The 24,828-nt window shown below is 41.1% G+C and overlaps 1 protein-coding gene across 13 annotated transcripts in view; it reads left to right on the top strand.

The window, feature by feature from the left end:
• The window catches only part of NRXN1 (neurexin 1), a 1,062,013-nt gene that overhangs the window by 573,033 nt on the left and 464,152 nt on the right, over positions 1-24,828 (top strand). For all 13 annotated transcript variants that reach the window (XM_072140344.1, XM_072140342.1, XM_072140343.1 and 10 more), the window contains one exon: positions 11,633-11,806. In XM_072140344.1, the coding sequence (XP_071996445.1) occupies positions 11,633-11,806 (174 nt within the window). The remainder of the gene's footprint in view (positions 1-11,632; positions 11,807-24,828) is intronic.

Genomic DNA, 24,828 nt, shown 5'->3' with positions numbered 1-24,828 from the left:
TGTTCCATTCAAGAGCGTTTGGGTAGAAATACATAGAATTTTAATGTAGGATTTATTCATTTTATTGCCATGAAAGTATCTTTAATATAGTATTAACATTACAGTATATAAAACCATGGGAAAATCTGAAAGGCACTTACTGTAAGTGTAGGCAGGGCTGGCATTAGGGGGTGGTAAACTGGGCATTTGCCCAGGGCCCCCTGTCCTAAAGGGGCCTCCTGCATGTGGACTTTTTTGGGCAGAGGATTTATTACTCTTTTAAACTATCTATCTCCCATCTATTATCTATCCATCTATCAATCGATCTTCTATCTCTCTTCTACTGTATCTATCTCTCATTTATATATTTATCTTCTATCATCAATCTGCCTAATATCTGTCTACCTCCTATAAAATTCTCCTACAGCCCCATATTACAGATACTTACCTAATACTACAAAGTGTTATTATTGTGCAGGGCTAAATGAGCCTCTTACTGACTGTGACTGTTCATAAAATTGGTTTATTTTGGGGCCCCACTTTTAGTTTTGTCTTTGTCTAAAACCTGCCCCAACTGTAGGTAAGCATATTGTAGCTAACAGAACTACCAATTTGTACTAGACTGGGGGAGTTTTGTGGAACTATAGGCAATGGCTGATCTCCATTGGGGTGGTATGGGCAGGCGCCCAGGGCCCAATGCTCCTGTATGCTCATTTATGCTTCCATCTATGAGTCAAGGTACAGCTTGACCACACACCACTCTCTGTGCTGTTTTTTGACTCTTTATGTCTCCCTCTGTAGGAATCCATCTATGAGTCAAGTTACAGCTTGGCCACCCACCACTTTTTGTTCTGTCTTTGTATATCTCGATCTATGAGTAGGGGCATACTTTACCTAGTTACAGCTTGACCCTACACCACTGTTTGTGCTGTTTTTGCCTCTTTGTGTCTCCCTTTGACTCTGTGTACATCCATCTATAAATAGAGGCATACGTTACTTTGTTCTGTTTTTGCTATCTTATGCCCCGTAAAGCTTGGAGGTCCTTCCGAGCTGTAATAAGGTCATATACATAAATGGTCCAACCATCTCAACACATTTTTTGACCATCTTATCAGCTCGGAATAAAACCATCCCTGTAGTGTGTTCCCTTTGTCTGGCTGGTGATGTGTACCAGGGGATCCAGTCTGCAGAGCATCCTCCTATACCGGGCCGGTATACTTTCTAATTTGGTCTCGAGTTGTTCTGCCAGCACAGAATGTTCAATCCTTTACATCTTATGAGATGCATTTAATTTTTGCATTTGCTCGTTCCCCCAGTGCAGGTAGTGACTGCTAATAACAACAGATTACCAATGTATGCGCCTCCAGCAGGACACGCGCTCACAAGGTGATACTTTATGCTGGGAATGAATAGACCTTTGTTAGTCCTGTCTAGATGAGGGACAGGACATTTTTCCCATTGAATGGAGCCTTTTGTCGGTCTGTTTCTGGTAACTGGTGCCATGTTATTTAAAGAGCGGTCCTGGGAGAACATGAAACTGTGTCACAGAAAATCAAGACTATTCTTACAGCCGGCAGGTGTCCCATTTTGGGCGTTTAACGTGGTTTATGCGGTTTTATTAAGTATTTTGTCCTTTGCAATTCAATGTATTTCTGTTTCATTTTACATCCTACCCTGTGACATTTATAGATCATGTAGAGTAATGTTGACATGTATGTCCTGTACATGTTGGGGGGGTCATTGTATCTTAGTAAACTGCACTGTAGGTATCTGGGTTAAAAGGGGTTTCCAGGTGTAAAATATTGATGACCTATCCTTAGAAATGGTCATCAATTTAGATCATCGTGGTTCCTGTACTCTCACATTTCAGTTATTCAAAATAGTAACCATACCCAATGGTGTTGCCTCCATTGATCACAAGTCCTGGTGCCAGGTTATTTCTATTTAAAGGGGTTTTCCCCTTTATCTCCATTTCCTGATCTCTATCATCTCCATACAGATTAATGGAGCAGAATGGTCATGCACGGCCATCTGCCCCATTAATCTCGGGGAGTGACAAGAGGTCAAGCGGAGGTACATCAGACCACAGCGGACCCCTCATTCTCATAATCTGTGGGGGTCTTATCACTGAGACCCCCAGTGATCAGCAAGTTAGGCCCTATCCTGTGGATAGGGCCTAACTTGCTTAATGGGAAGACCTCTTTAAGTGAGTGGGTTTAAGATGCAATGCCATACACAACCACTACACAATAAATGGTGCTGTTGTTTGAAAGTAGGGAAGAGACTGCAGTGCTCATCCTAATTCTGAGGTTTATGCTAACCAGACCTACAAATAATCGGAAACATGTATTTGTTATAAGGTAATGTAGGGTTCTGCTCACACAATCCTTAAAGGGGATGTCCAGAGGTTGAAAATATGGCTGCTTTTTTTTACAAAAATAGCTGCACACATGGTTGCTCATTATCTTCCTGAAACCTTCTTCTAATGTCATGTGTTTGACAAAGACCAGATTTAGACAACTTTTTCAGTAATTGTGCCATGTTAACTTTAATAAAACAAGTTTTGCATCTAAAAGGAGGGCTTGGAATACAATGCTAGTCACTGTCATTGGGGTGGGAACCCTAATCTGAAAGCACCCACAGGAATTAGAGCATTAAATGTCCTTAAAAAATGCTAAGAACCTCCAATGCCTAAAGATTTTATCCTTGATTTTATACCTGATCCTGGACACTGTTTTTGATTTGTTTCCTGTGCCATAAGATGGATTGTACCCATGTGCCTCATAAGTTCTAGCTATGGCGTCTAATCTGTGTAGACAAAGACACTTGGTTATAGTATTAGTATGTATTGTTACGATGACCATCTTGATCTTCTCCCAAGGCACACATCAGGAAAAATTTTGATTTCAACCTTCCCCTGAGGAATATCTGTCAACGGAATGACCGACAGCTATCTAATCTGTATATCCAGCTTTACTCATTTTGTGCACTGATTAACACCTACATATGGTTAATACTTACCTCCTATAGATAGCATGTAGGCCGTAGCTTCACCCTCTCCTCTTTAATCAATATTAACTTCCTTGATGACCCTCGGTGGACATTTATAGTTTCCACATGGTTAACTAGTGACAGGATCAATGTTTCTCAGGTCTTAATCCAAGTATTGAATTCCAGTGATTGTTTTGTCTTTTTATGGGACATGTTACACTAAAGGCTTCTGTAGCTGTGCTGATATTGTAAACTAGAATGTACCGGATATAAATCCTAAATACAATTTTACAATGGGGTTATGCCACTAAATACACTTATCCTCCAATGACAGAACTATGATCTCTTGACCCCCAACCTTGAGGTTCCCAAATAATCATGAAAACTGAGAACCATTCACAGCATGAAAGTTTCCAGGATGGCCCCCTCATCTTATCTGTATTAGGCACTTTAGGTCCTTTGGACACCCATTTTTGGATCACTGGGGCTCCCCATCATTGAAACACTTATTCCCTATCCTGAGCACCCTTCATAAGCTAACTTATAAGGATGTGGAGTAGTCACCTCACCAGTTGGGATTAGGTTTTACTGGCTCTTGGACATGTTTCCCGAATTCTGGTTGTCGTGGGAGCACCATCAAGCATCTTTAGACACAACAAAAGGCCAATGGAGGGACGACTTCCCTGGATAAGGAAATTCTACCTACATCTCTTAGATTCTTAAATTTACGCCTCAGAGATGTGGATATTCCATGAATGATTGAGGTGGAAATGTCCCTTAGACCTCTCAAGTGTCTTGAAATGAGCTCTATCAAATAATAGGGATGTAATATTACCACTGTACAAGGATGTAAAAAGGATGCCTTGTAGCTGCAGATGGTACAACGAAGAGCCACAAAAATGATAAGGGGTATGGAGGGTCTCAGTTATGAGGAAAGATTAAAGCAACTAGATTTATTTAGTCTGGAAAAGAGATGTCTAAAAGGGGACATGATTAATTTATATAAATACATGAATGGTCCATACAAAATATATGGTAGAAAGTTGTTCCATATTAAATCAAATCAAAAGATGAGGGGGCACTGTCTCAGTCTGGAGAAAACAAGGTTTAATCACCAGAGACGACAGGGCTTTTTTACTATGAGAACTGTCAATCTGTGGAATAGCCTGCCTCAGGCGCTGGTCGCAGCAGGGACAGCAGAGAGCTTCAAGAAGGGTCTAGATGACTTTTTAAACCTAAATAACATTGATGGTTATTTTCTATTGAATTTTTTCCCCCTGAATCCCTTCCTCATCCAATCCCTTGCCTTCCTTGGTTGGACTTGATGATATGTGTCTTTTTTCAATGGTATAAACTATGAATAATGGACAAGTTAACAGTAATTAAAACCCACAACGACAATTAGAAACACTAAAAAGTAGGCATCATAATGGAGACTTTTGACAGTATCTCCACCTTCATGCCGTCTGTCTCTTAGATCTAAAATAACCGGTACCTATACATAGACGACTAAGAGCCTTGTAGAAACAAAGTCCAATATTCAGTTTGGATGAAATCTAAGTATAGACCTTAATGCCATTAAGATCTTATGAGCAGGCATGAATTATTAATAATTCTGCATAATAACATCGGGACGGACAAAAAAAAAACTCTACTCATTGTGTAATGAGATGTAAAAAAATAGAAAAAAAATAATTCTTGAAATTTTTTTGGGATCCAGATGTGAATTATACAGGATTGTAGAAAAACCATGGGGGGCATTTATCAGTGCTTCTACATGAGTTTTCTAATATATTAAAGCACTGAAATAATAGCATACTACAATAAATTGCCATAATTTTGCAATTACACCCCCCCCACACACCAACATGCCATATGAGCTTGGAAGGGTGTGACCTCTTGCAGGTTGTTCTAGCCTGTGACTGTGCACTTTCTAAAATAAAAAAAAAAATGCCTGGCCTAGTTTTGTCCAGCAGTGCGGCCATCCAACTCATACATTAAGAGGTCTAAGGGGTGGCCTTCATCATACACAGGCGCACAAGTGCTAGCGTATTATATATTCCCCCCTATGTGTTTTATGAACTAAGCTCCATCCATTTCTACACAGCAGCAATACCATCACCAACCATGGTCATGTGGGACACTGTTTTTGGAAGAAGCAGCCATGTTTTTGAACTTCTAAACTTTTTGAACAGGAATAGGATTTCATGGGTGAATATACTTCTCAGTATAAAAATTAGTGCGTGGTTTGGGTGGCCATGGGCTCGCTAGAAGGCTTGGGCCACCGCCCCAAACGCCTATATTATGATCCACAACTGCACAGCCCAGTCCATGCCTTCAACACCCACTTGTCATGGAGATGGCGTAAGGGGGAAAATAAGAACAATATAGGGACAGAAATCTAGAATATTCTAATATAATGAAAATTAGGATTGCGAACACTAAGCGAAAGTTGATGAACCATGATAAAGCACACAAACTACCGAGGACTAGATATAAATAATAAGGACGATGATATGAAGCTACTATTCCCTAGCAGTATATGAAGTCTCTTATTATATGCTTATATGCACTACTGGAGCCTTGTGAAGATGCTGACCCTGAAATGTTTTACGACGTGAACCTTCAATAGCAATAACATATTGATTTCAAGAGAAAAATCAATAGTGTCTTGAACCTGAAGCCCTAAAATCTGAATTTATAGTATGATTGAGTTAAAAATCTAGAAAATGTCACACGAGGGAATTAACTAGGTATTTCCTATCTGGATGAAGCCAGCCAAAGCTGACAATTTGACTGCCAGTAGTAAATGAGAATATAGCATCAATGGTGTTAAGAAGACCATTGAAGAGGGCATTCTACTTTAGGTTTCGACCATACGCTTTGCCACCTGAGCTGTAGCCCAGAACCTTCCGTCTTAAGGTTTATTACTATAAAAAAAGATCCTGCCCTCACTTAATAATATGTCTTTTTTACTAATGCTTAATCAATAAGGTCACCGGAGTTACAAAAGTGGCTTAACACTTCCTTACGGAACAATTGCTTTCTTAAGAAGAACAACACGTAACTTTATAACTACACAGCAAAACTGCAAAATGCTTCGGGAAATTGGAGCTTTGCCAGTTTCAGGCTGTCAAGTCTGTGGCAAAGTCAAGGAAAAATAACTTTACTAAGTTCAGTAAAGAAAGTCTAACAGCAGAGAATACAAATGTATAGTAAGAAATGAGAATCCTATATCTCGAAAATAAAGAGACATAATAACACAAAATAATTTACCGACATTGTGGTTGAAGGGAACCCGTCATCAGAAACTGGACTAATAAACCATTACCAGTATGTTTTAAGAAACTGAACACCTTCCAGATCTTGTTTCTTTCATGAACCAATGTGGTGACATCATTCAGGAAAATTAACTATGAACTGAGATGTAAATTGGTTGTATAAAGTCAGGGAGGCGGGGAGTTTAACACTAAAGTCAAGCTCTTCCTGCCCCTGAACACCTCCTCCTTTATGATTGACATCATGAGCGGGACTTCAGGAGAGCTGGTTAGGTACTTCTTTGGATGAAAGACCATCAGTTATAGCAAAGAGGGCTCTGAGGCAGGGAGAGCTTGACTTAAGTGTTAAACTCTCCGCCTCCTTGACATCTCAATTCATTGTTAATTTTTTGAAGATGCAGCCAAACTTGGCCAGGAAAGAAACATGATCTAGAAAAGCGGTCAGCTGCTTAACAACATACTGGCAGTCGTTTATTAGAACAGTTTCTGATAACAGGTTCCCGTTAAGCAAAAATCTAATTGAAGAATTCCCCCCCCCCCCTCTTATTTTATTCTCTTCTCCAAAAATATATGAGAGAAATTGAAATTATTCTAATATATTCACTTATGAGATCATTCAGGCTTCTATTTCCTATTTTTAAAAGATAACTGCTGGCACCGATCATGGGTTTTACTGTTGGGGGTTCGGGTTCGTGCATAGAACCTGTACCCAAACCCCAACCAGTAACCTATAGTTTAAAATAATTTTAACGGGTCCGAGGTACTTAGGTTGATCAAGTATCTAAAAAATCCCAAGTGTTTTTGTAACTAAGTTATTTTTGAGGCAAAGACTATTACAACAAGTCATTTTTGGCTTTTTTTGAGCAAACTGTATGGAAAGGTCATTCGGACTCGTTTCAGCCCTTTCTGTTTGTAGAGCTGAATGTGTTGTTTATCGGGTAATTCTGGTTTCCAGCTGTGTTTCATGTCACTGTACACAAATAATAAAGCTACATTGTTTATTATCATAGACCTTGAGATGATTTTCCAAGTGTATGGATAAGCAGCCGCCGTATCGCGCTCAGTGGATGAAGGTCATCTACGAGGCTCACTAAATAGGCATGCCCTGTTTATTCCAGCTCTGACTGCTCAAGCATATAATAAAGTTTTGGTGATTTTAAACCTGCTGTCTCAGCTGATGCCTAAGTGATAGGTCTCTTTACAGCAGCGTTATTTAGTTTTTTTTACCCCTCTCTTATAAAAATATAAAATTATTATATAGCCATATCCTATATTAGTATGATTTACTTATTATTAAAGCACTAAACTACACAAAGGATTAGTATTGGGTAGCTTACACTACACAAAAACAAGATTTATTTTTACAGTATTTTAATAAAAAATGTAAAATTTGAATATTTGACAGTAAACGTTTTAAAAAATGAATTAAACAGACTTAAGACTTAGGACTTTACTGGCCTGAGCAGTTCTAACAAATTTTTATGCTTATTGGTTTAACTTCCTTTTTTTTATGGTTAAAAATAAAAAAGTTAGGGGACCTTTTTTTCACTTTCAACTTTTTTGGTCGGTTAAACACTGGAAAAAAGTTTTTTTGTAATGTATAGTATATATTTTTTTCAGTTTTCAAATTAACTTAAACGGATCATGCGTGTTATATTGATATAAAATGGGGCACATTTACTTACCCGGTCCGGAGGATTTCCCGAAAGTGCATTGTCCGACGATAATGCACTGTGTCACCATTCACAAATATCGTGAGCCCGATATCCTCCATGTGTCGCTTCCCCGCTCAGGTCCACCGGAGTTCACCTTCTTCTTCCCAGTGTATGTAACTGCATTGTATGCCACACAATTCTAAAGTTATTTTCCGCGGTTTGTCTGAATCAGTCAGATCGTCCAATGGCCCACCCCACGATTTGTGTCGCATGAAAGCCACTGCGCCAAAATCCGATCACATATGCCAAAATCCCCTTCTACACACCTGTCCCAGCAGCGCAAATCCAAAAACGTCGGAATATCCGACTAAAGTGCAGTTCGCTGGATCCTTAGTGAATAAACCACAATATGTATAGTTTGAGGCAAATAGGACAACTGTGGTGATGTTTTTATAGTGTAGCAGGGGATTTTATTTTATTGGGAAATATTAACGTATTAAGTATTTTTAAATATATATGGGATGTGATTTAACCTTATTTGCCCCCCATGAGTTCATAAAGACCGCTGGGGGACATTTCCACATTTTCTCTTATTTTTTTTTTACCAGTATTAACCTGGTACTGGGGCATCTATAATAGCCCCAGTTACAGGGGTAAATGCCCCCTTGTGGAGGCTGATGTTTGATCAGAGCTGGACTGGGTCTGATGAGCTAAGATTAACCCCTAAAGACCCAGTGGCATTTATGCATAAAAGAAAAGTCCAGGCTAATTATTCCTCTATTGAAATGATAAGGGAAAGGTTACAGATTACTGGGGGGGTCTTACCTTGGTCGGAATTGTGAGGCACCTAAAATCTACCGTAACTCCTAAACTTCCAAAAGATTGCACGAGCTTGATCAGAGCTCCATTGCCTAATATAGGGGCTGTAGGCGATCTATGTCCGGGAGCCCCATAGAAGGGACTGGAGCACCGGATAGATATGTTCACCGGAACTTACATCATTACATTGAGATTCTCTTTATACAGACAATCCTCAGGTTACGTATGAGATAGTTTCTTTAGGTTTGTTCTTAAGTTGAGTTTGTATGTAAGTCGGAGCTGGTATATTTTATAATTGTAACTCCACACAAAAATTTGTTTTGTCCCAGTGACTATTGGATTTTCAACATTTTGTGCTGTCATGGGAACAAGGATTGTCAATAAAGCTTCATTACAGACACCTTACAGCTGATCATCGCAGCCTGGGACTATAGTAACATCCAGAGAGCTTCACCAGAGGTCACAGTGGGGGGAGAGGTCCTTCTGGAACTAGGGGTTATCTGTAAGTTGGGTTCCCTTAAATTAGGGACCGCCTGGACTAAATAATACTAAATATAATAAAATAATACTAGACTTAGCAACAATTTGACTTTCCCTTTTTGTTTGAAAAGAAGGCCATGTGTAACCTAGTTACATCCATCTCATGGATATGGGGATCCCGATCACCTTCATATATACCATTCCAGGGATGGTCACCCACCTTTGCCTTCTATCCAACATATATGGGAAGATAGATATTCTCCCATCCTTATGTACGGACAGAACTGGCCTGTCCATTGCAGTCGATGATCCTCCCCCCTCCCCCCCCGCCCAATACTACATCCACTATTAGATTTGACTCCACAGGGTTCCTTCTCTTCTCTCTGTGTGGCTTAACCTTCATCTTTGGCTTACAAACAGCACTGAGATTACAGCCAGGCAGGAGGACGCAGAGGAATACTCCGCCAACTTTCAAGGCTGCTTCCCTAGAGCCCAGAAAATTAATTTTTAACCTTGACATGGCAGCGAACATGATCTCTCCGACCCCTTTTTTTGATTATGTGTCTTAAAGACGTTACCACCCGAACCTCACAAGAAGGAGATTCACCTCTAGCAGCTGCAGGCGGAAAAACATTTATCACATCTGGAATCTGCGTCTTCCTGGACCCATAGATCTTCTCCTGACCTTTCGCTTTCGGTTACATACAGTATTGGTTTTGACTTTTTTCTTTTTGTTATTTTTTCATTCCTGTGATGTTGTATTGCAAACAGAGACTTAGATATTATTTGTAGACGGCCGGTTAGAAAGTCTTTTTCTATTTCATATATCCAGCACTCAGTATGGATTGTCTTCATACTACATCTAGTTTACATGTAATAATAAAGGGTTAATGAAGGTAATGGGGGGTTTTGTGCTTCGGCAATGAGCATTATTTGTGATATAGATCGAGTTCAGAGGCCCTCCGGTGTTCAAGTTTTGGCTGGTACTTTGTCCAAAAAAATCTCCCCTGTTTTACTCCTGCTGTACAACACACTGCCTACAAAGCATACTGTAGTACATCTGACACTATTTATAATATTCTACATTATTGGGGGCTATGTACAATATTCTATGAAATTGGACACTATGAACAATCTATGTTTCTGCTGTTCTAACATACTTCATAAACATAATGCACAATGTACAATCTGCTCAGCTCCTCCTGCTCTATAACATGCTGCCTGCAGATAGGGCACTATATACAATCTGCTCAGCTCCTCCTGCTCTATAACATGATGCCTGCAGATAGGGCACTATATACAATCTGCTCAGCTCCTCCTGCTCTATAACATGCTGCCTGCAGATAGGACACTATGTACAATCTGCTCAGCTCTTCCTGCTCTATAACATGCTGCCTGCAGATTGAACACTATGTACAATCTGCTCAGCTCCTCCTGCTCTATAACATGCTGCTTGCAGATAGGACACTATATACAATCTGCTTAGCTCCTCCTGCTCTATAACATGCTGCCTGCAGATAGGACACTATGTACAATCTGCTCAGCTCCTCCTGCTCTATAACATGTGTGGTAAATTTCTCTGGCAGACGTGAGGTAGTAGTGTATGAAGCAGGGACACACACAATCCAATTCAAGTGTTTTATCTGCTCACTGTAGCAAAATAGAATAAATGCAATACAAAATAAATCCTTCATGGCTGAGCAATGACTAATACTAATGACTGGCTTCCCCATGGAGAATAGTGTACACATTGCCAAAGTGTTTGTATAATAAAACTGTGTTTTTCTGAAATAAAGAAAAGTTAGATGACAGTTTACCCTTCCCTCTCTCTGGAGAGCCAAGTCCCGTGTCCCATGGGTGTGGCCAGTGAGAATCAGTTTCACCCCTCCCCCCACCCTTGGGAAACCCCTCTGTCACGTGTTTATTTCAAATTCAAAAATGCCCATCTCCCTCCTATTTAAAAATAGATGCATTACGGAGAGGTTTCCAGAAGGGAGGGTGGGCCATTCTTCACTGGCCACTCCCACGGGACACGGGACACCAGAGAGAAAGGTGAACTTTCGTCTAACTTTTCTTTTTATCGGAAAAAAGCCAGTGTTATTATGAAACCACTTCTATATGGGTACATGGGGGGAGCCAGAAAAAGCAATCCTGATGACAGGTTCTCTTTAATCCTTATGACAGATACTCTCCTCCCAAACCACACCCCTCATTTTCTCACACATTCTGCATTCAATTAAGAGTAAAACATTCAATGTGAAAGATTCTCTAACACATTTGGTTTCTCTGTTTCTAAAATGACACACCCCGTGTTTTTAAACCCAAATTAACAACAAACTGTGTAATTTTTTTTTTTTCCAATTATAAAATTTGAAAATGATATTTAATTGCTAATTTTCTATCCTCACAATTGTCTTTTCTTTCTGCAAGGTGACCTATTCATTGGAGGCGTCGCCAAAGAGATGTACAAAACATTGCCAAAACTGGTCCACGCCAAGGAAGGCTTCCAGGGCTGCCTCGCTTCTGTTGATCTGAATGGACGTCTTCCAGACTTGATCTCGGATGCTCTTGTGTGTAATGGGCAAATGGGAAGAGGATGTGAAGGTACATACAATTATTTTAATCAAACTCCCTCTACAGAAGGTAATACGTCCATAAAAGTCAGACAGTCACTTTGCCTAAAAATCATCTCTGTTTTATATGTATTACAATTAATTATTTTTTAATACATTTTTTTAAAATTTTTATTGCAATTTTTTTGTTTTCATTTTTCAATTTCTTTCAATATTATTTAAATATCAATGTTCACTTACTGTGCCAATATTTTCCAATTTCCTGTACGTATTTTTCTTTTTTTTAAATTAATTTTAGCTTGTATTTATATTACGCTATTATGTTTTATATTGTGCAATTGATTTTTTTTTTTATTGTTAATTTTCTACATCATCATCTGTGCATGTTATGCTCATACATCATTGTTTTTCGTGTTTTCGATTTTATTTGCTTTTTCTTCCTTTAAAAACAAAATAAATGTATTTTTCATGTGTCTGAAACGTTGTTTTTATTTTATACCATCCCATCCTGTGTGTGTATAGTGAAGCCCCAATGTTTGTTGATTTGGCTATTTTTGTTTTCCTGCAAATACAATAGTATATAAAATTTTTCGAGAATGTCATTTAAAAAAAATAACCCAAGAAAAAAAAAAGAATCACAATATTTTGTCTTTAAATTGAATCATTTGAACACAGACTTTACTATTTTTTGAGCAATATAAATTTTACTTGGTTGTGCCATATTTTAAAAAGGGAAGCAACATTATGTTCATGGGTGGAGCAACTACTCATAAATTCATTTTCTAGCCAATAGCAACAGGACACTGTTGCTTATATCAGATGGGTCCGATTAAGACTGCCGTGAGCCCTGGGTTGTATGAATATTATAGCCCCTACAAGTCTGGAATCACTTCCTACATCTGGCACTAGAATCAACTTCTTGGGGAATGGAGGATGAGTCCCTTCTGCTTGCTTTCAATCTGCAGTTTCAGGACCTTTGGAGGACCTGCAAAGGTCCTAAATGGCTATTGTGTACACGTAGGTTAAGAGCATGAATAGATAGATGAATGATAATTTCATGGGTGAAGGTCCTTCACAGTATCAAATTTGGTGGGTGGTTTTGGAGGCCATGGACCCCGTAGAAGGTTTGGACCTTGGGCTTTTGCCTAAACCGCCTGTATTATATATATAAGGCCAACTGCTCAAGGGAAAGCAAAAACTACAAAAAGTAGCATAAGCAGAAAAACTTGTGAGTTTGCTCAAGGAGCTGCTATTTGTAGGATTTTTGGAGCTGTCTGATTGCTGTTCTGTAACATGAAGATAACAAGGTGGTCACTGTGGCTGTACAGGATCAAGAAAATCCATTATGCTCTGTACTCCACTAACAGGCTGAGCCACTGTCTTATGGATCAAAAGTCTCTTAATCTCTTAGTACGGCTAAGAGGAAAGTTTGGAATTAGTGTTAACTGCTGGGGTTGGAGTGCGGACAGGATCAAAAAGTGCTAAAGTGAACGCCAAAATACTTATAGTATATATATATATATATATATATATGTGTGTGTGTGCTTTATAGTATTTTTATTTCATTTATTTATTTCATTTCCAAAACAGAGTAGGAATCAGTAACTATAAGGACCACTCAGTGCATGTTAATTTGATACTTTACTAAATACTCATAGGACAATTTGGACAACTGTGTTTCCTTAGAAGGGTCTCCCTAGTCTTGGTGCTAGGATGCCCAGTGATCAGCTGTTGTCTATGTGAGGGCTTTGTAGTAATTTTTTATGTAGCGCCACCCCAGGGAGAACAGTGTATTGCACAGTTCACTTTGAGCTCAAAGATCTCTTTGTGTAATGTACATGCAATATGTAATGTGTCCAGTGGAGGCATTGTGAAGGATCTGAATAAGCAATAATCCCCACCTCCTCCCATGCAAGCTAGTAAAAAAAAGTTTATACAAATTGATGCAACTTAAATTGTCGTCCAACTAAGGACGGGATAGAAAATCTGTTACAGATTGCTGAAGGTTTGATTACAAAGACTCCCAATGATTAGTGGAAATTCCCATTGAGAATGGAGCACAGTCTGTGTTCTTGACCAATGTGACTGATGCTCTATCGGCTTCGATAGGGCTGCACAACATTTGATTGTATCCAGCCCCCACAATCGTGGTAATAGACCGCCGGCGTCACCTATGCATATGTCCTCCTTTCACAGTTCTTTGGTCCAGCATTCGGCTGATTGCTGGGTCCCAAAGATTATGGGGCAGATTTACTTACCGGTCCATTCGCGATCCAGCGGCACGTTCTCTGCGGTGGATTCGGGTCTTCCAGTGATTCACTAAGGCAGTTCCTCCGACGTCCACCATGTGTCGCTGCTGTGCTGAAGTCTGCCGAGGTCGGAGCTCGCCGAGGCCGGAGTTCGCGATCCTATTCCTGGTGAAGGTAAGAGCGTGTCCAGCGACACTTTTTTTTAAAAAATGCGGTGGTTTCTCAGAATTCGTCAGGCTTTCATTTGGCCACGCCCCCCGATTTCCGTCGCGTGCATGCCGGCGCCGATGCACCACAATCCGATCGCATACCAAAAACCCGGGGAAATTCAGGAAAAATTGCCGCAAATCAGAAATATTTGGGTAACACGTCGGAAAAACGCCAATCGGGCCCTTAGTAAATGACCCCCTATGTCTCAAATAATATGCAAATAATATCCATGCTGTGGTATGAGATAAGAGATTATCTTTCATGGGACAACCTTCTATTAAGAAATATCACCAGATGTGGAGATATTTATGGCAGTCCTATGTCCTACCACCTCTTCTTCTGTATACACTGGTCTATAACCCTTCTGTGTCTATAACATGACATCAGGGGCTGGTAAACTGGTTAATTTCTATAACTGACCCATCCTCTTCTATGTCATAGATCACGATGAGCCACTCAGTCAACCATTGACATAGAGATGGGAGAAGAACCCTCAACTGTCTTGTAGTCTATGGACTCGGGACTGACTTTGACCTCTTGACATTGGGTCAACTTTTTTATTGAAGATCTATTATTACATTTCATGTTTTTTTTTGATTTAGAGCAGATTAAGGCAACTTGTTTTCCTCTAAACCGGCCGACCCCTTGAAGTCTTGTCCTCCCATGTTATTAAAACAGACAGATGAATCATATCGCATAATATACACAGTTGTTCCTTCAACGAGGATTTCCCATGACTATAATATATTTACCTTACAGTAATCAAAATTCACATCATCCATAAAAAAAAGCCAATGAGACCAAGGAGCAGCATGAAGATTTATTCTCTCCTGACATTTAATACATTATATATTCTTCCCTTGGTTCACCTGTGGGCTGCTTCCGAGTTTCATGGTTCAATGGGCAATATTGCCAATCAATATAATTAAATAACAGAAAGAAATTGAAAAGTCAACCCTTCATATGATTTACCATTGATTTTTTTTTCTTCTTTAACCATCGACAAGCCACATGCTTTGGTTCAACTGTTTGTCCAACTTTTCTATCTGTAGTAGATTAGCACCAGGTAAGAAGACTCCCAACCTGTCCGGTGCCGCACGTTAATTGGATTCTCTGGTAGATTAGAATCCCGGTTGTCAATTTTCTTCAAACTGCAAACTCCATTTGCTAAGTTCAATAATGAGTTTTCTCTGGATCAAATAGGAACCGCTCCGTATTTTGATTGAATTCCATCAAACTTCTCCTTCTCTCTCTCTTTCTTCTACCGTTTTCTTTGACTTTCCTCATGATACTGATCTTTATCGTTGCCTTCATTTTTCCTGTTTGTTTTTTCCTCCACATTTAATTCCATTGAGCTATCCCTATCATTTAATTGGGTTTTTATTTCTTAATTCTTCCTATAAGGATCTTTAAATTTCAATTGGTTGAACTAACATATGTCTTAGGACCTCGCTTTCTCTCCGATCCCTGGGAAATACTTACAATCTAATTAACATCAATCATATTTAGTGTAAAGTGTTTGGCTTTGAGGTGTTACATCTAGTTGACAATGTCGTATACTGTAAAGTTACCTGAACGAGCGCAGTAATAGAACAGAAAATATCACTTCCAAATACTTATGAATAAGTAACAACAGATGTAGTAGACCTGAATTTATTATTATCTCTCTGTAACAGGATTTATAGAAAATTATAAAACCAGTTTTAGACAAAGTACTAAATAATTGAATTGATTTACTTGGAATTGCATAAAACATGATATTGCCAAAAAACAAAATTACACATCTGACATCCTTTGCTCTTCTACATTTATATTCTATGCAAAATTTTCTTTTCTACCATGTCAATTATATATAATACAGAAACAAGTAAGGAAAATCACTATGTTTGAGATTCACTGGGCCTCAAAGGGGTTATCTGGTCACACCAAGTGTTCACCCTACCACAGAGATAGGGATAGCTCTGGGAAAGGTGGGACCCCCATAGATCGCAAGGATGGGGGTACATTGTATTGTATAGGAGTAGAGCTGCTGGTTGTCATAAGTCCTGCTGGTCTATTCTCTCCTTTATCAAAATAGATGAAGATTGCCGAGTGTGCAACACTTCTCTTAGTGCCATAGACAGTGAAAGATCAGAAGCTCTTATTCTCAACAAACTACTCTATTTATTTTGGCAACAATAGATCTTGTTTTTTTTTGTGAGGCTCCCAATACTGTTACCCCCTCCAATCAACCTGAATAAGAACTGCTGAACTGAGATTAGATAAGATTCTGCTATTCTCTTTGAGGCAGAACAGTGAGGGTAACATTGGTGGGATCCTCAAAGACCACAAGAATGTGGTCCTGTTGTGCCCAAAATGAATAGAGTGGCAATTTGCATATGTGGGCTGACGTTTCATTCACTGTCTATTTCACTGATGAAGAAACCAAGTACTGTGCGCAGCTTTGTTAGTCAGTTCCATAGAGATAAAGCAGTGAGGTGCATGTCCAACCAGCTATACTATTCATTTTCATCTCCTGACCAACGAAAAACATTGCTATACTCGCCCCGACTGCATATCATATATCCAAACAACCATCACACAATAGGGGTTACATTAATAGTTGTCCTTTTGAGTTACTGTATATTTACTGGAGTATAAGAGTATAAGCCAACCCGGTTATAAACTGAGGTACTTAATTTTACCACAAAAATACTGGGAAAACCTATTGACTTGAGTATAAGCTTAGGGTAGGAAATGCATTGGTCACAGCCTCCACCCAGTATATAGTTATTCAGCCCCTTGCCCCCTAGTATATAGCCAGCCAGAACATGCCCGCCAGTATATAGCTGGCCAGTCCATGCCCCCTAGCATATAGCCAGCCACCCCATACCCCCAGTACATAGCCAGCCCATGCCTCCCAAAATACAGCCTGCCAGGCCCCTGATCCCCAGTATATAGCCTGCTAGCCCCCTGCCCCCACTATAAAGCCATCCAGCCCATGCCCCCACTGGTAAGCTCCATATACATCGTACAATATGCCAAGCACGGTAGCTGCACATACTTTTTAGGCATCAAATGTGTTTAGGGTTAAAATTGAATCGTACTCTAAAAATGAATTGTATTTTTCTTCTTTACGCCTTCTCTTCTCACAGAGGTATACCTTACAAACTTAAAGGTGAAAAACATAACACCATAGACCTGTAGAGAATTGCATTATAAATCTCTATCTTTTATTGTAACTAAGGGCTAAGACTCTAAATAATAGAGCTAATCTTTGCGATGACCCTAAATCTATAGATTTTCTACCTGAGTGGATTCCTATTGCCCCCAACTGATCTTTGTCTGTGAGATAAAAATAAAGCTGTGTGCAATTCTTATTTCCGAAACGTAAAGCCTTCACGTCTTCTAGTAAAGCTCTTCTGTCCCCGTTAAGGGAAGAGAGAAAGACAAGCGGAATCCATCTGAAGCCTCATATACAGAATATTGTGCTTTATATGATGTAGGATGTATTAGCAGCATACAATATATTTCACAGATCTATACAATGGATTGATACAACCTTTGGAGACGCATCTAAAGGCAAATCAAACCATGTTTAATCTTTTTAGATGCACTTTGCCGGTTTCCCAGTGTTCTGTTGTTTGTTATTTATGCAAATTAGCATTTCGGTGCACCAGAGGTGGGACCATTATAATAATAATTAGATTATGTTATTATTATTACATTATATATATAGCGCTCACAGATTACGCAGCACTGCACAGAGTTTGCCAAATCAGTCCCTGTCCCCATGGGGCTCACAATCTAATCAACCTATTAGTATGTTTTGGAGTGTGGGAGGAAACCGGAGGACCCGTAAGAAACCCACACTAACACGGAGGGAACATACAAACTCTTTAAAGATGTTGACCTGGATGGGACTTGAACCATACCTGCTGGTGCACTAGTTTCTACCATTTATGCTTTTGTTTTATTAGAAACAAGTCAAAGTTGTGTAAATGAAGAGGCCAATTGGTGGTACACAGCGTAGAAAGAAAAAAGTAAAGGAAATCTATGCACTAGCAGGTATAGCCCCACCATTGGTGCACCAAAAAGCTAATTTGCATAAAAGTGAAAGCAGATTTTTTTTCTTTTTCCTAAATATCAAAAGTTCAATGAGAAACATCCAATCAATATCTAGAAAGCTTATACATTGCCCTGCACAATGCTGCTGTACACTCCCTTATATTGGGTACTAGTCAAAATATGTTAAATGTTCACCTAAACCAATGAAGAAGGTTTTATTTTTTTGCTTAAATGATTAAAAAAGTATTTGCCTATCTGATAAAAATGAGCAGACCCAGTCAGACTCGAACCTGAACATACTGCTATTACCAGTGATCGGTGCTGTTACCAATCATGGGTGTTTTAATCCGCTGGCAAGTCTGTGTGCACTCTGCCATTTTCCCCAGGAAGGTTGCTCCCCGTGACATCATCAGGCATTGAAAGGGTTTACACCCACAATACCAGGTGATTGGTGCCAATTGTTCCAGTGAGTCTAAACACCAAATCCAAACTTGTGTCTGAAGTCCAGGTTGAGGGAACCGAACCTTTCAATGATTTTCATTATACCTTAGAAACCATATGAATCTCCCTCTACCCAACATTTGGCTTGCTTACTCACGCACCACTTTAGCCGTGTCGGGCAGAGAACGGGCATGAAGTGGGATGGATGGAGTGCTCGTTGGTGCCCACCACATTTAGCCACATGTAGATAAGAGCAAAAACTTTGCCAGTTCCAACCTGGTCTACAGGTCAGAAATGGCAGAGTTTGCATCCATATTCATAGGACATAATCATTGGACCGCCAGCGGGGGGGAATTGCCTCGGGATTTTTGCGCACGCAATCAGATTGTGGCTCATCGGCGTTGGCTTTCACGTGACAGAAATCAGGGGGCGTGTCTGTCGGAAAACCCGACAGATTCGCAGATTTTTTTAAAAAAAATTGTGTTGCAAAAATAGCACTCACACACACCGAGACGAAGGAAGTGAATTCTGGCGCGCTTCAGAGCAGCAGCGACACCTAGTGGGCATCGGGCGCACAACCTTAGTGAATCCCGGCAGAACCCAAATCAGCGTCGGAGAACGCGCCGCTGGATCACGACTGGACCGGTTAAGTAAATCTGCCCCAATGAATTTCCCCTATTGTGTTTCAAATACCCTATCCTAATCTTTAGATCCCAAAAAAATTACCATGTTTCTACAGGTTAGCTTATAGTTAGACAGTTTGAAAGTTATCAAAGGGTCGAATAATTTCTCAAAATGTACAACGAGTTCCCGAATCGCACACAAAAAATTTGTTATTCAAGTTTGACAAGGGCTCCAGAGTATCTGAGAAATCGGAGAAATGATCAACATTCTCACACCATTCATTACATTACAGTCGCATGTGTCCTGGAAGCCGGGATGAAGGAAAAGCTCTTTTAATCATATAAAAGCTGTTATTTCCTTCTGCCATTTTTCTCCTAATGGTTATAATTTAGTTGGCCTAACTTTCTTTTTTTTTTTTCTTGCCGCAAGTAATTATGCCAATGAGGCATTATTATTTCAAATGCTAGGTCTCCAAAATCATAAACACCCAACTTCACAAAGAGATCTCATAGAGGCAGATGTTCTGCATTAAACAAGCTGTTTCTTAACACTTATTTCCGAGGAAATCTATTTTTTATGCTCTTCTGACAGTGTTGCGGCATGTTGATCGCCACATTGAGCGGCTTTTTTGTTTTTTTTTCCTAACAGGCTTGCTAATTCTGTGCATATTCTTGAAATATGAAACAAGATAATTAGTTGAATTAAAGTCCTAAGCGTCTACATTTTCTATCCATGCACATGTATTTTTCATTGAGGGATAAAGTTCACAGTGGCCCAAGACTTCTATTTTACTGGAAAAAGAATATCATTGGGGCAGATTTACTTACCCGGCCCTGTCGCAACCTCGAGGTGCGTTGTCTGACAAGGATTTAGGTCTGCCGCAATTCACTAAGCTTGTGCGCCCGAGAACCCGCATCCGTTGCTTCACCTTCTTCTTCCCGGTGCATGTAAATGCGTGTCTTGCAACACAATTTGAAATGCTAAATCCCGTGCGTTGTCCGAATCCGTCGGGTTGTCCAACGGCCACCCCCTGATTACTGTCACGTGCAAGCCGGCACCGATGTGCCAAAATCCGATCATGTGCACCAAAATCCTGGGGCATTTTGGTGCAAAACGGAAATCGTCAGGAAACCCAACGAAAATGCGCTCCGCGGACCCTTAGTAAATGAGCCCCATTATGTTTTCTTTGTAGATGAGTTGAGTTCTGCAAAATCTAAGGCTCTGTTCACATTCAAGTTAGAGAAGGTTGGACTGTACCAAACGGAATAAAGTATAAGGTATTATCTATGGAGATTTGTATGATCAAACTTATCTGTGTTTTTGGTAGCAGCAGGAAGGTAAAAATGTTATTTATGTTCTAGGATTGTAGCTGAATTTGGAGCTCTGGGGTGTGTCCTTAAACTGCTGTGCTTTTAGTCAGGGGCGTAATCAGCAGAGGCTGGGCCCCATAGAAGACCTTTGAAAAAAATACATACATATTTATACACCTACATTTACACAATCACAATCATTTTTACACTCATACACAAGTCTACACATTCACCGTACATAGGATATACACATTATACACACACATATGCAGCATGTACACACGCATCTAGTATATACAACATACACACACATACACAGCATATATACACACACATCAGTATATCCAACATACACACACATATACAGCATATATACACACACATCAGTATATACAACATACACACTAGAGATGAGCGAGCACTAAAATGCTCGGGTACTCGTTATTCGAGACGAACTTTTCCCGATGCTCGAGTGCTCGTTTCGAGTAACGAGCCCCATTGAAGTCAATGGGAGACTCGAGCATTTTTCAAGGGGACCAAGGCTCTGCACAGGGAAGCTTGGCCAAACACCTGGGAACCTCAGAAAAGGATGGAAACACCACGGAAATGGACAGGAAACAGCAGGGGCAGCATGCATGGATGCCTCTGAGGCTGCTTAATCGCACCATTATGCCAAAATTATGGGCAACAGCATGGCCATGACAGAGTGACCGAATGAGGCTAGATAGCATCTAAAACATCCAATAATTGACCCTGACACTATAGGGGACGGCATGCAGAGGCAGCGGCAGCAGCGGCAGGCTAGAGAGTGGCATGGCGACATACCCTAAATGGACTCAGGCTTCAAACCAATGGGTGGCAGAGAGGAACCAAAGGAGGTGAGCAAGAAGCGCTCAAATAATATCGGTACATGATAAAAGTTTGCTAGTATATTTTGTGGATTACACAGCAGGGTGGCGACAAAGTTAACATGGAAGCCATGAAAACAATCCAAAATTCTGCCTGACACAGCTCGTTTGATAAGGGGACCATGTATGGAGGCAGTGAACTAGTAGTAGATTAAAGGTGCTGCAGTTAAAACTATGTTAGTTGGATCTTGGCATGGAGCTGGCGCTCCGCTGCCAGGCGAGCTTTTGCCAATCCAAGCCCCTGTCTCTAGGCTACTCCCCAAACAGCACTTCTAAGAACCTTTTGTATAAGATCAAGTGTAGTAGCGTTCTTATAAGTTTGGGATATGGCGGGTGAGGGGAATGTAAACATCTGCGCAAGAAGCGCTGAAATAATATCCGTAAATGAAAAAAGTTTTCCAGTATATTTTGTGGCTTACACAGCAGGGTGGCGACAAAGTTAACATGGAAGCCATGAAAACAATCCAAAATTCTGCCTGACACAGCTCGTTTGATAAGGGGACGATGTATGGAGGCAGTGAACTAGTAGTAGATTAAAGGTACTGCAGTTAAAACTATGTTAGTTGGTTCTTGGCATGGAGCTGGCGCTCCGCTGCCAGGCGAGCTTTCGCCAATCCAAGCCCCTGTCTCTAGGCTACTCCCCAAACAGCACTTCTAAGAACCTTTCGGATAAGATCAAGTGTAGTAGCGTTCTTATAAGTTTGGGATATGGCGGGTGAGGGGAATGTAAACATCTGCGCAAGAAGCGCTGAAATAATATCCGTAAATGAAAAAAGTTTTCCAGTATATTTTGTGGCTTACACAGCAGGGTGGCGACAAAGTTAACAAGTTTGATGTGGAATGCCCTGCAATAGCTCTTGGGCGGTGTGCCTTTTATCACCTAGGCTCAGCAGTTTGAGCACCGCCTGCTGTCGCTTAGCAACGGCACTGCTGCTGTGCCTAGAGCTACCGACTGATGGCGCCATGCCCACGGATGGTAATTCGGAGGAGGAGGAGGTGGAGGAGGGGTGGGAGGATTTGGAGGTATAGTAGGCCTTTGAGACCTGGACCGAGGTAGGCCCCGCAATCCTCTGCGTCGGCAGTATATGACCAGCCCCAGGGTCAGACTCGGTCCCAGCCTGCACCAAGTTAAGTGTAGTAGCGTTCTTATAAGTTTGGAATATGGCGGGTGAGGGGAATGTAAACAGATGCGCAAGAAGCGCATGATGCGCATGGAGCTGGCGCTCCGCTGCTAGGCGAGCTTTCGCCAATCCAAGCCCCTGTCTCTAGGCTACTCCCCAAACAGCACTTCTAAGAACCTTTTGTATAAGATCAAGTGTAGTAGCGTTCTTATAAGTTTAGGATATGGCGGGTGAGGGGAATGTAAACAGATGCGCAAGAAGCGCTGAAATAATATCCGTAAATGGTAAAAGTTTGCCAGTGTATTTTGTGGATAACACAGCAGGGTGGCGACAAAGTTAACAACTTTGATGTGGAATCCATGAAAACAACCCAAATTTCGGCCTGACAAACCTCGTTTGATAAAGGGACGATGTATGGAGGCAGCTATATGGACGACTTTTGGAGGTAGCAATGGAGACAACGTGTGGAGGCTGCTATGGAGACAATTCAATTTGGATAGTGCCTGTATGTGGCAGTCCAAAAAATTTTTCAAACCAGAGGAGCAGGTAGGTGGCCCTCCAGAAAAATGGAATAGATTGAGTGCCTGTATGTGGCAGTCCAAAAAATTTTTCAAACCAGAGGAGCAGGTAGGTGGCCCTCCAGAAAAATGGAATAGATTGAGTGCCTGTATGTGGCAGTCCAAAAAAGTTTTCAAACCAGAGGAGCAGGTAGGTGGCCCTCCAGAAAAATGGAATAGATTGAGTGCCTGTATGTGGCAGTCCAAAAAAGTTTTTAAACCAGAGGAGCAGGTAGGTGGCCCTCCAGAAAAATGGAATAGATTGAGTGCCTGTATGTGGCAGTCCCAAAAAATTGTTTAAAACAGAGGACCGGAAAGGTGGCCCTCCAGAAAAATTGAATAGATTGAGTGCCTGTATGTGGCACTCCCAAAAATTGTTTAAAACAGAGGACCGTGTCGGTGGCCCTCCAGAAAAATTAAATGCATAAAGTACTATACCTAGAGCCAGTGGGCCCTGTCAAAAAACAGCCAGTTTCCTCTGCTTTACTGTAGAAAGAGGAGGAGAAGGAGGAAAATGAGGAGGAGGAGGAGTGGATAAATTATTCAGGTTGAGCTTCCTTCACCTGCTGGAGATTTGAAATTAGGAGAAATCCATGCTTTATTCATCTTGATAAGCGTCAGCCTGTCAGCGCTGTCAGTCGACAGGCGTGTACGCTTATCGGTGATGATGCCACCAGCTGCACTGAAAACCCGTTCTGACAAGACGCTAGCGGCAGGGCAGGCAAGAACCTCCAAGGCGTAGAGCGCCAGTTCGTGCCACATGTCCAGCTTTGAAACCCAGTAGTTGTAGGGAGCTGTGTGATCATTTAGGACGATGGTATGGTCAGCTACGTACTCCCTCACCATCTTTCTGTAAAGATCAGCCCTACTCTGCCGAGACTGGGGACAGGTGACAGTGTCTTGCTGGGGTGACATAAAGCTGGCAAAAGCCTTGTAAAGCGTACCCTTGCCAGTGCTGGACAAGCTGCCTGCTCGCCTACTCTCCCTCGCTACTTGTCCCGCAGAACTACGCACTCTGCCGCTAGCGCTGTCAGAAGGGAAATACTGTTTCAGCTTGTGCACCAGGGCCTGCTGGTATTCATGCATTCTCACACTCCTTTCCTCTCCAGGGATGAGAGTGGAAAGATTTTGCTTGTACCGTGGGTCCAGGAGAGTGAACACCCAGTAATCGGTGCTGGAATAAATTCTTTGAACGCGAGGGTCACGGGATAGGCAGCCTAGCATGAAATCTGCCATATGCGCCAGAGTACCAACGCGTAAGAATTCACTCCCCTCACTGGCCTGACTGTCCATTTCCTCCTCCTCCAACTCCTCCAACTCCTCTTCTTCTGCCCATACACGCTCAACAGTGTAGGACTCAACAATGGTCCCCTCTTGTGTCTCGCCAACATTCTCCTCCTCTTCCTCCTCATCCTCCTCCACCTCCACCTCCTCCGATATGCGCTGAGAAACAGACCTAAGGGTGCTTTGGCTATCAACAAGGGAATCTTCTTCCCCTGTCTCTTGTGAGGAGCGCAAAGCTTCCGACTTCATGCTGACCAGAGAGTTTTTCAACAGGCCAAGCAGCGGGATGGTGAGGCTGATGA

Source organism: Engystomops pustulosus, chromosome 3 (genome assembly GCF_040894005.1).
Source record: "Engystomops pustulosus chromosome 3, aEngPut4.maternal, whole genome shotgun sequence".
In the NCBI taxonomy this organism is placed as follows: Eukaryota; Metazoa; Chordata; class Amphibia; order Anura; family Leptodactylidae; genus Engystomops; species Engystomops pustulosus.
This window is presented reverse-complemented; position numbering and strand designations above follow the sequence as displayed.